The sequence below is a fragment of the Callorhinus ursinus genome, unplaced genomic scaffold, assembly GCF_003265705.2.
Source record: "Callorhinus ursinus isolate GAN/ISIS: 27379988/994484 unplaced genomic scaffold, GSC_fseal_2.0 scaffold5, whole genome shotgun sequence".
NCBI lineage: Eukaryota > Metazoa > Chordata > Mammalia > Carnivora > Otariidae > Callorhinus > Callorhinus ursinus.
The window spans coordinates 73414940-73427523 of record NW_027397067.1 but is presented as its reverse complement, the minus strand read 5'-3'; the positions used below and the strand labels follow the sequence as shown (position 1 = coordinate 73427523).

Sequence of the window (12584 nt, the reverse complement as noted above, 5' to 3'; positions counted from 1 at the left end):
TGAAATAATCCGTTGTTGTTAAGATGATGGTTTGCAGGAACCCTCCTGCTTTCCCGTGGTATTTCCTCCGGAATGGAAAGAGCCACCCCCACCCTGGAAAAGCAGTGACGCCCACTTCCTTGTATCTCCCCAGGTTCACGACATGGGGAAGAAACTGGACTTCCTGGTGGATATGCACCTGCAGCACATGGAAAGGCTGCAGGTGCACGTCACGGAATACTACCCGACCAAGGGGACCTCCTCGCCCGCAGAGGTGGAGAAGCTAGAGGACAACAGAGATTCGGATCTAAAAACCATCATCTGCAACTATTCCGAGGCGGGTCCCCCCGAGGCCCCTTACAGCTTCCACCAGCTGCCCCTCGACAAAGTCGGCCCCTATGGGTTTTTTGCCCATGACCCGGTGAACCCGCCCCGAGGAGGACCCAGTTCTGGAAAGGTTCAAGCGACGCTTTCCACCTCAGCAGCGACATATGCAGAAAGGCCCACCGTCCTGCCGATCTTGACTCTTCTCGACTCTCGAGTGAGCTACCATTCCCAGGCTGAACTGCACGGCCCCTGCTCGGACCGGGTCTCCCCCCGGCAGAGACGGAGCGTCACGCGGGACAGTGACACGCCTCTGTCCCTGATGTCGGTCAATCATGAGGAGCTGGAGCGGTCTCCAAGTGGCTTCAGCATCTCCCAAGACAGAGACGATTACGTGTTTGGCCCGAGTGGGGGGTCGAGCTGGATGAGGGAGAAACGTTACCTCGCCGAGGGTGAGACAGACACAGATACGGACCCCTTCACCCCCAGTGGCTCCATGCCTCTTTCATCCACAGGGGACGGGATTTCTGATTCAATATGGACCCCTCCCAACAAGCCCATTTAGAAGGGGTCGTGGGCTGAGGCCTCCTTGTAATGTAGACAGACTGTGTATAGCTCACTTGCTCTCACACCCGACACTTGACCGTGAGATCACCAGTGGCTGCATCAAACACATGCATGTGTGTGGCGGCCCCCCACCTGGGCAGGGGCTTTTCACGGCCTTCCTCCTCCCCAGGTCACCGCAGTGAAGCCGCTTCCTTTTAAGCATGGTTTGCATGACTTTACAATATATAAATGGTACCGCTAATCTCTTCTAGGATACACATTTATCTGCTGTTCTTACTTTAAATCATGATTGGACCAGGATGGGGAGAAATTATTGACGAGCTGTGCTATCTGTCCATTTGGTTGGCTGCTTTGGGTTTTGGTTTGGTAAGCAGGGAATGTAGTTTAAGTTCTTTCTCGAACCACCGCCCTTTTGTGTAAAACAGACCAGTAATTATTCTAGAGTAGGCAAATAGTTTGTGAACAAAAATGCATTACGTATCAAAGAGGGGGCCAACTGAGCTAAAACACTAGGAAAGGAACAAGACGGTCATCACCTATCCAAAAGCACGAATTTTTTTGAAATTTTTTTTCGGGAAAAACTCTCCAAACCATCTAAAAGCTCTCGAGGGGAACTCACGTGGTCTGCCATTATCTGTACCCTGCCTGTTCCCTCATCCCTGGTAATCCCAAGTGTAGCATTTCGAGGGAGTTAGGACTTGGCGGGGAGAAAATACACACAGAAGTTCAAATAGTTTCCAATTTATGTAGCCAAAGATAATGAAACTTATCAGAAGTAGGGTGCCCCTCTGGGCAGGAGCTAAGATCAGTGCCTTCAAAATGAGGTTTCAACTCACGTTCTTCCCCCTGGTACCTGTACAAAATACCCATCTCAAATGAAAATTAGAAACCAGAAATTATCTGGTCCAAGTTCTCCTTTGTAAAAATGAAAAACCTTTGGCTCAGGTAGAGACAAGCCCGGGATCACATCATCGTCCCCTGGAGAGCTGGGACCCAGTCAGCTGACTCGCTCCATGCCCTGGTCTCCTCCTACTACACCACTCTGCCCTTTATACGGTGGGACCCAAAAATTGTGCCAAGATACCTGGACTCTGTTGTACACAATTTATCCAGCAGGACGGGGCTGTTTGCTTTTACTGCAAAACATGCTTGCTTGATGCATTGCATTTTGGATCTAAGGGAATAAAACAAGCACTTCAAGCAAGCAAGCTTCAACATTTATTAATATGCAAATGGGAAAAATTTTCAGAACCGTCCAGTTTTACTCCTCCAGATTTTTTAAACCACACGTAGCCATAAGATTAACCCAAATGTAAGCAGACCCTCTGGAGAGCACTGCCCTAGTGAATTAAGTATTAATATTAAGCACAAGCCATCCTCTTTTGAGGTGTCACTACTTCGGAAACACTTCGATGGAAAAGGTTTCTGTTAGGCTTGGGCCAGATCAGCTAAATTACAACACCACACTGTCACTGTCTCGCTCTGATCCCACCTCTAAGCACTGGTTGTGGATGGTCGCCATGGTGACCATCAGGATGATCCAAAGGGCCTAACAGTCTACACGCAAATGCCGCTGATGTTCTCCTCACAGTCTTGTCAAGCTATGGTAGCTGTGGCAGCAGACATCTGGTTTGTGGTTTCATCATGACGTGATGCAGGAACCTTATACTTTGTTGGAGGGAGGAACTAGTCTCTCAGATCTTGGTTCCTTTCAACCCACAAGTCAACAGGTACTGTGCAGAAGGCTCGGAGTATAATAGTATTGAGGGTGTGGTCCCTGACTAGAAATGCACAACCAAAGCCTGCCGTCTCTGGCCCAGGGCAAGCATCGTGAGAGGTAGATGGCATTTTACATGGAGAATCTCACAAATAGAGAGGTGTTGGCATTGAAGTCTAAGGTGGGAAATACACAAGAATGACCACACAATTCAGACCTGAACCCTCCTCCCCTGTGGTTTGCCATTTGACCTTCTAGCAATCTGAAGGGCAAAAGGAATGGATCATATGCATGAAAGTGCCATTGGAGTTAATGACCTAAGAAATCCTATGCCCCTTCCTTAGGGCTTGGTTCTTGCTTCTGACCCTCCTAGAATCTTTTACTACAAGTGATTGAGCTACCTATCATCTAATATGTTACTGTGTTTTCTTTATGTACGTGAGTTATTTGAGACAAAAAAAAAATGGAGAATGAATCAAACTCTCCACATATGCACCAATTGTTTCTAGCTACCTTATTAATATTCTTGCAGAACTGACTGGCCTCAGTATCTTACCAACAGATGCATTTGCCAGGAACTCAGTGGAGTTCTCAGTGGACAAGTGAGGCTTCCTCATCCTCAAGCTAAAAATAGTCACCACAGATCGAAAGTTAGAGGACTGCCTTAGGTTCTTTGAAAAACCTACAAAGGATAAGAGCTTGTATTATTTCTTAAACCATAGGAGGGCAGTCTAGCCTCCCCTGCTGGATCATAAGGCCAGGATGACAGGGATTGACCGGGTTTATGTCGATTACCATCATGTCTCCATCATGTAGTAAGCTGCCATTATCAGCGCAGACAAAGACAAACTACATGATCATGAATAACTAAATGATAAGACTTTTTAAGAGCTGTTCTTTCCCATCTAAGAAAAAAGAGAAAAATGACCCTCTGGAATATTCTGCTTTGATATCCCTTTAAAAGGAGAGAGAGAGAGAAAAAAAAAAGGCCATTCCAGAAAAGCAAGCCAAAACTCTTCAAGTTGCCTGCTCACAGACAACATCATCACCTGGCTGGCATTGATGAAGCAGGAATTCAAGGTGTAGGATTGAACTTCAGTTATGGGGAGAAACAACGTGTGCCTCCACAAAGACCTTTCTATCCGACAAAAGAACAGCATGATGGAAGAATCCAACAGAACTGGTTAATAATGTGACCCAAGATCATCCTACTTCAGATATATCGGTGGTCCTGAAGCTGGCTGAGGAAACTACAGTAGTTTTAGCAGAATCCCATGAAATTTGTGACAAATTAATTCCATTGTAAAAACTAGGAATGATTTCCTCAAGTGGAAGTGTAATCCCCTTATAGGTGTTCTGTCTGTGTGTGTCACAATATGATATAGGAGAACTTTAAGGGGTCATTTTTTAGGAGGATCAAAATGAATGAGAGATAAAGCTGTCTTCCAAACGTTAGGTGAGAGGTGATCCTGTCGGGCTGAGAAGAAAGTACTTGAAATCAAGTGTGCGTTTTGACAGTAGTAAAACACTAGCACACAAGCAAACATGAAAAGTTTAAGAAAAAGAATTGTGGGAGGAAAAGAAAAAAAAAACATCAAATTGAGAAAGTTCTATTCACTGCCTATACTTTTTCTGGGAACTGAAAGCTTGGACTTAGTAGATATAACAATGATATGATGAAGCTCTAATTTCAATAAAGGCATCTAGAAAACCCCCAAGATATACTATAGTTCAAGATGAGTTCATTTGTCAGTAATGACTGCATTATGCCTTGCCTGTTTTGTGCAGGGCAGTTCCTAGACACTGTAAGTTGAAAGAATAATTACTTGTAGGAAATCCTAATACAATAGGATCTACTCAGAATTTATAAGACTGTTCTTCTAAATCCATACCACTCTACTGAGAATGTAGAGTGTATTTGTTTATTTGTTTACAAGATTTACTAAGCACCACTGTCTGCTAGGCACTGTGTAACATACTGGAAATTCAGAGTTAGGAAAACCACAGTTCCTGCCACCAAAAAGCTAGGAATCTGGCCGCCTCAAATACTGGAGGTCCCTTCAAACTATGTCTCCCAGGAATGGAAAGTATCTGATTTTATCCCTGAAGACAACTACACAGATAGGAGCTCTTCCTCGCTTAGAATCAATGGGAGATTGAGCATGGAGAAAAGTGAGAGAAAGAATTCTCCATCAAAATGGTAATGACCCCATCAGCTCAGGAAAGACTGAGTTGTTGAATGAGGACTTTGAGTTTGGGTTCAGTGCTTTGGGCTTTGGAGCTCCAAATACACTGTGTACAAAGGAGTTTCTAGAGTGTCTGAGAAGGTTCTTGGGAAGAAATCTAGCTTTCTCCTCCTCTCCAAATCCCTACAATGATTGAGTCCAGACAAGAAGCTGGGCTACTTCCATTTCATTGTGTTGACCAAGAGAGGTTTATGGTACAAGCCAAGACACATCTATTTCAAGAGAAGGGTGTCACTCTGCCTGTGGGACACTGCTAATAAAATTCTCCTGGAGCAAGAGAAGAAATGTGTTCGGTGGTCTAAGAAGTTGACTGCACTTTGGACAGTAGTGACAAGCACACCCCTGGCTTCCCCCAGAAGATGCCACACAGCTGGCCTTTGTTTTCTGTGAGTATGCTCCCAAGGCACTTAGGACCGTACGGATTTTCTTTGCTTTCTGAACCTCAGGCATTCTTAGGAATTTGCCTCATGTCCTCACTCATCCTTGAAGGCTTGCTTATTTGGGGATGAAATTTTTAAAAGACTAGAAGTCCTTTCTTTGTATCCAAATCACCCAACATTCCGTTGTTACTGATATTACGCTACTCAAAACTGAGCCAGCAGTCCCCTCAACAAGTCCCCTGACCTGATGCCCAGGTGAGAACCATGCTTGGGACCAGGCTATCTCCATTGCTTTAGTGCTTTGGGAAACCAGCAGTAGGAATCTCAGAGATAGGAAGGATATAGATATGACCTGGATGAAAATTTGAGTTCCAGAATACTCACAAGTGTTTGACTTTCTTGGTCTGTTTTGATTTTCAAATGGGACAATTGGTATATGTAAAGACCCCAGTACAGTGGTGGCTGGAGACTGTCACACATATTCTTTTTTAATACTGTGTGTGGAGTCCACTCCCTCAGTCCTCGGTATTACTTATGAACTCCAAATTTACCCCCAGAAAATCTTTTTCTTGGAAAAAGAGCAGTGGAAATGCCATACCAATTCAGGCACTTTTATGGGGGCTTTTTCTCAGAAAGTACATCTCTATAAGTGAAACAAGGAAGGGCAGGAATGTTGGAATGAAGGTGGCAGGACTGTTGGGTGGCAGTGGCTGGGTTGTGGCAGTTCCACTGGACCCACAATACTGCATGTTGCACCATTCTCTCAAAGGATGATCTGTAGGAGGCAAAGTCAAGTAGCAGGAACCATTAAATATGAAGGAACTAGTGGTTGCAATGAGCAAAGTTAACCATGCCATGATGTCTGTCAGGCAACACCCTAGCAATGAATGGAGAACTTCCAGAAGAAAGAGTTCAAGCTCGCTCAAACTCTCCCCAGGGGAATTTGTTCCCAGCCTCTAACAACCTCAGCTTTGTTATCCCTGTAGGAAAATTGTGACTAGTGGCTTGCTTCATTGCCACAGATGCAGGGAGATACAATTTTATAGATTCCTAGATGCTCAGAGCAAGAACAGACCTTGATCACCAAGAACAACCACCTCTCTTCTTAGATCAGGAAGTAGAGGTCGGGCATAAAGGGAATCACACTAGTCACCCCGTGGCTGAATGGGTGATTGGGTGGCAGAGTGACTCAAGAACCCAGGTCTCCTAACTCCCGGTCCAGATATTGGAGATCAAAAACTGACAGTCACATAGCAACCGAGAAGAAAACATTGTGGGTTGGCCCAGGAGATGGAGAACTTCCTGGCCCACTCGAGGAACTGCTAAACCAGACACATTGGTTGGAACTTATTCCCATCTCCGGAATATGATTGATCTCATGCCTTTAAAGGCAATGTTCCTTCTCCCCAAATCCTGCTGACCTCCAAAGGCCTGGCACAAACCACTGTTACCCTGTGCAGGTTAAAAAAGGAATGAAGAACAACTTCATGGCCATGCAGGCATTCCCCTCCACTTCTCTGACCTCTGCTACTTTGCCCCTCCTTGTCCCGCCAAGCCTGGACTGGTTCAGCAATTTGGCCCATCACTTAGACTCATTCAGCTCCAGAGCCATGGCTCAGGTGGTATCCTCATCTATAAGCCAATCCTTTCGTAGGATTTTGCCTTGAAAACAAAAAAAAAGTTGGCGGGTTTGGTTTTAGGAAATAGGATGTGATTTCTTTGGGGATCAATGTGACCCCAAGGCATTAGTTCTACTAAGGTGTCCATTCACGATGGGATCTCTGGGTCTCGCGCCTTGTTTCTCCTGCTTTGTCCAAGAGAATGCCCATCTTGGCTGGGTCACAACTGGTTCTCTAGGGTTGTCACCTAAAACTACAGAGGAGCAGACAGGATTCAACTTAAGACATCTTGTGTAACTGGGAAATTATTTTAGAAAGTAAACAGGCCTCCCTGTTGGCTCAAATGAGGATTAACATAGTTGGTGTCCACTTATGCTGTGCTGTGCTTGGGACAGATTTGCCAGAATTTGGCAAGGCTTCCCACTAGCCCTTGCTAAACCCCTAGAAGGATGTTCAGGTCTTCTGAATCAGACTGAACCAGAAACTCCTAAGGCAAAGTCATAAAGGTGGCAGTAATTTTAGACTATCAGTCTACCTGTCTTCTTAGCCTCTAAATAGCCCCGTTCTGGGGAAATAAGTCAAACATGGGCTCTATATAAGAATAACCTGAGTGTGACTTGTAATTAAGCAGTCAAAAGCCTGGCCTAGTGCTTAGGAATATATTTGTAATTCCTCTTAGATGTGTCAAATGGACTACAACCTGATGCCTGAAAGGAGTGAAAAACGGGAATATGTTTTCTTCCAATGTCTCGCTCTGCCCACAAGACAGGTCCAGGAAGGGGAGAGAAACTTACCCTAAGCTGTCTTTGTGAGTTGCATGTGATGTGATGGTTTTCTCTCTTGACTTCCCACGGTCCTCACCACGACCCCCTGTGGGCGGTGTTAATGTCTCCATCGTAGAGTTGAAGAAACTGAACCTGAGGGGGGAAATGCCTTGCCAAAGGCCACACACTATAGGAGTAGAGCTGGGATTGTAACCAAAGCTCATGGACCTTCAAAGATTATTCTCCACCTATCGCATCTCCCAGGCCAGTGGAAATGCTCCCACATCATGCCCTGTGGTTGTCCCCCATACCTTGCCTTCCTATGCCCAGTGGACTTTATAGTAAAACAATCAGACCCATCGGTTCCCCGGAGAGAACCAACGTCAGCTGCTCCACTCAGCTAATCAGTGGGTCCTACCTGTTCCTTCGAGTAGGTTCACAATTCAGCTGTCAGTGGCAGAAAATAATGCTGCATAAATTTTTCACCTTGTTCACAGTGGAATCCATTAGTCCTTGGAGCTTAGTGTGGCTGCAGATAATCCCACAGGTGCCCCTTGTTCTCTGCCCTGCGCCTCTCCTCCGACCCCGAGGATCTCCTGTCATTGATTTATCCAAACAAATTCAAATGTCCTTCCTGACTCTGGTCTTCTGTCCTGAGGCTGGACCTTTATTTCAGACCTTGGAAATTCTGCAGAGACAGGTGAGTCTGCAAAAACATTCTTTAGGAGGCTAAACACTCACAACAGTTGTGTTTCTCTTACTCAATATTAAAAAGATCACAGTTCCCCAGTGAGAAGTCAACCTGATCTGGTAATTGGGCTCCATTTCCCCTCTGAACACTTTTCCAAGGGAAGGGAGAGCAGCTCCACCCTCCATGTTCCTGGGAGGGTTAAGAATGCACGTGCGGAGGACTACGTCCAAGATTGGTGGCAGCCATGTTCCAAGCATCAGAGATCTTACTGTTGGAGACAGAAGGCAGGCTCTAACCCCATCTTAAAAATCACCTTAGCAAGATGGGCCTACTTCATCAGATCTGTCAATCATTTCCTATTTTAGAGAGAAAAATGCTCTCTACATTGCTTTCAATGGGATATGGTTATTCTTCCTTTCCTTTCTTTTTTTTTTTTTTTTTTTCCCAATGTAGCAGTGATGGAAAACACCAATCTCTGCAGAGCAGGTTGAGGTTTTCAGTGACATGAATCCACTGAATTTGATTTTGGATTGTATTTTCTTTAACCCCCTTTAACGGCATAGAATTCTGGTGCCTTGCTCCCTGAATTTGTCTCCATGCTACAAGTAGGCTTTCTTCACATTCTGGCTTACACGGGAACACGACTATTCCACAAGTGGCCTTTAGTGCTCTTTATAATATGATTTCCTGTAATTTTTAAACTGTATGTGTAATTTCTATTCTGGCTCTGTCCAATATTTGAACAACTTTACTAGGTTGATTTCCATATATATTATGCAAACACTTCTTACCTGATTTTTTATGTTGTATCTTAAAACAAATACTGCACCACTTATTAATAAATAGACATTTCAATGATCATGGGGCAGAGTGATGTTTGCTTCATTGACAACATGGAGTGACAAGGCAGTCTGTTACCAGTTGTGGGAGGGAGTGAAAGAGGAGATGTGAGCATATTTGTAAATGTGAGAAAAGAAGCAATTGAGTGGGAGAGGAGGGAGAGAATAAAGACACAAGAAAGAAACTGTGATTGATGGAGTAAAGAGTGCAACTCATAGCCATGAAAAGTACATGATGTGGAGTGCATTCTTCCTCAGAAGCAGCCTCTATACACAGGTTGGAAGTACAGCATTTAGTAAAACATTATCCAATCATCGCAGTTTTAAGACATGATTACTCCCACTTTTAAAGATGAGGGACTTGAAGCCCAGAAACAAAAAGAGACCTGGCCAGGGTCAGACACTAATAAGGGGAAGAGTCACAGTTGGAACCCAGGACCACCTACCTCCAACTCCAACCCTCATGCTACTTCCTTTGTAGAAGCTTCACCTCCTAAACCATGTGGGAAGAAGAACAAATGAGAGACTGTGGGGGAGGAAGTCAGGAAAGCTCACATCAGATTGCCCCTCTCTAGTGTCAATAAGTCGGAAGGGATGTTTTCTCATGAGGAAGGAGTTGGCGTGGGAAACCCTGGGGGGTTACTGAATCTTTGGATGCCTTGGTTCATCATCTGGAAGGTGGAGAATTTGAGCCGATGTCTGTAGAGAAGTCAGCAAAGGATCTAACACAGCCAATGTTCCGTGAGGGACAGTTTTTGACTCTATCCTGTGCCCACATGCCGGGTTGCCTTAATTGGGGTTTCCAAAAGAATAGAGACAAGATGGTGGGTGCAGGGAGTTTATTTGGAAAGTAATCCCAGAAAACACAACTGAGAGAATGGAGAGAGCGGATCAGGGAGGAAGACAAACCAATAAAGAATGAGCTAATCCTATGGGTAACTGGGCTCAAATTCCACCAGGCACCCCATGAGAACCTGTGTAAAATGTACCAAAGGGTCGTTCTACCTTGGGACAGGAATCCAGGGCATTCATCCACTGACCCCCATTCTTCCTTGGTTGAGGGTTGCTCCCAGGGTGCTAAACTCCCTATCCCTACTCTCTCAGGTTTCCCTGTGCTACAGCAGGGCCATCCCCCAAAATGCCAAAACCCTAAGGCAGAGGAGCAGAGACACATGGCCAGTGGAGCTGCCAGCGACTGCAGCCTGTCTAGCACAACACAGCAGGTGAATTCAGAGGTGGGCAGAGGACACACAGGGAGGAGTGACAGAAGCATCTAGTACACAAGCCCACTTAAAAACACTACGTACATGAAAGCAAGCTAGGTTGCCACAATTCAATCTGTAAATCAAAGGACAAAGTTGGCCAATACTGGGCAAGCTGGTCATGGTGCCCATGAACGTGACTCATTGTTAACATGGTACCTGTAGCCTCCAGGAACCAGGGTAGGTAACCGCTTTTCTCCTAGAAGGTCATCATCCAGCTCCAAGGGCCACATCTGTCATCAGAAAAGCCTGTGGCTAACTTTGCAGTTATGAGAAGAGCCTCCACTCTGCAATGACATACTCCTACCCCAACAAAACTTACCCACCTCCGGTCTCATGCAACTGTATGACAGAGAAAGAGCATGAAAATTATATCCCTGAGAAAATCTCTTTCCATCTGTACAAATGAAGCAACGGCCCATTCATAGCCCAGCATCCCAGATACTCCTGGGAACAAGGTATCATTCCTACTAATGTCAGCTCCCAACAATGAGCTGGGCCATCGAATTGTCATGGGACCCAGTGGCTTCCCCTCACTGAAGCCGTGTAAGGTGTCCCCCCTGAGAAAAGTCCAATTGTCCTTGGATCCTGCCTCCACATTAAGTATAGAAACATTCCCAGCAGTTCATCATCTGGCTCTGGGCAGGTCAGTGTCAGGCCAGTGAAGGGCAAGGGAATTAGCAGAGGGAACAGGAGTGAGAGATGAAATTAGAAAAGCAGCAAGTCAGGTCGTGAATGGCCTCCTGGACCATTATAAGGACATTTGCTTTCACTCAGAGTCAGATGGGAAGTCACTGCAAGGCTTTGAGTAGAGGTGTGACTAGACCTGATTTATGCTAAAAAGAGATTCTCTGGCCACTATATTGAGAATCCACTAACAGAAGAAAGGGCAGAAGCAAGGAGGTTAATCAGAGGCCACACCGCATTAGTAATAGTCCAGGTGAGAGCCGAGAGTAGCTTGGACCAGAGCGGCAGTGCCGAAAGTGGTGAGAATATTTAGAATCTATATATATTTGAGGTAAAAAAGGCAAGGTCTGCTGATGAATTGAATATGAGGTGTGAGAGAAGCAATAAAAAATAAATTCTTTATTGAGTACCTGGAAGAATGAAGGTATCATTAACTGAGATAGGAGTAGATTAGGGAAGGGGCCAGTTTTGTAATAAGGACATGAATTTGTTTTGTTTTTTAAGTAGGGTCCACACCCAGCATGGAGTCCAGTGAAGGGCCTGAACTCACGACCCTGAGTTCAAGACCTGAACCGAGATCAAGAGTCAGCTGCTTAACCGACTAAGCCACCCAGGTGCCCCAAATTTGGCTTTTTACATGTTAAATGTGAGATGCATGTGGGGCATCTAGTGGAAATATTTTATACATGGTTGAGTGTGTAGTGAAGGAGATTCTTAGGGGCTGAAGCTGCATCTCTGTATCTGTCATCTGTTGATTAATCGATCGATCCATCGATTCAACAACATATAGATAGCATGAGACAAGATGACATCCCCAAGTGAGCAAGTGTAGAGAGAAGAAAGGAGATATCCAAGGACTTTTACCCTGTAATGTCCAGCAGTCAGGGAGATGAGGGGGACCCAGCCAGGGAGGCTGAGCAGAGCAGTTGACGAGAGAGAGAAGAAAACAAGGAGGGTGTGATGCCGGGGATGCCGAGTGCAGACCTGGCCTCGAGGAGCAAGGGGTCCACTTGTGGCACCAAGTGCTACTGAGAAGTTGAGTGAGAGGAGGAGTTGGCCTTGTGCAGGTCATGGCGACCTTGACAAGGTCAGTCCCGCTGGGATGCTGGTCTCATGCCCAACGGGAGTGGCCTTGAGAGAGAGGAGGGGAATGGGGGCTTCGAGTAGAGACAGCCCGCAGTGACCATTTCAGGAGTGCAGTTCCATGTGTCTAGTACATTTACACTGTTGGGCAGCCACCATCACATCAGCCTCCAGAACTCTTTTCATCTTGTAAGATGGAAACTCTGTCCCCATTAAACACTAACTCCCCATTCCCCCTCCCCCAGTCCGGCAACCCCTATTCTGCTTTTTGTCTCTATGATTTTGACTAGTCTGGGGACCTCATGTAAGTGGAATCGTGCAATATTTGTCTTTTTGTACTGCATTTTTAAAGAATCTGAAAATGAGGCTCAGAGAGGTTAAGCAGCTGACCAAGGCCACACAGCTTTCCAATCACATAAGCCAGGC

The 12584-nt window shown here is 45.5% G+C and overlaps 1 protein-coding gene across 3 annotated transcripts in view; it reads left to right on the top strand.

Annotated features, from left to right (window-relative positions):
• The window catches only part of KCNQ3 (potassium voltage-gated channel subfamily Q member 3), a 296001-nt gene extending 286872 nt beyond the window's left edge, over window positions 1–9129 (top strand). For all 3 annotated transcript variants that reach the window (XM_073893216.1, XM_025871522.2, XM_073893215.1), the window contains one exon: window positions 134–9129. In XM_073893216.1, coding sequence (XP_073749317.1) covers window positions 134–868 — 735 coding nt within the window. In that variant the 3' untranslated portion in view covers window positions 869–9129. The remainder of the gene's footprint in view (window positions 1–133) is intronic.
• Window positions 9130–12584: the final 3455 nt, after the last annotated feature.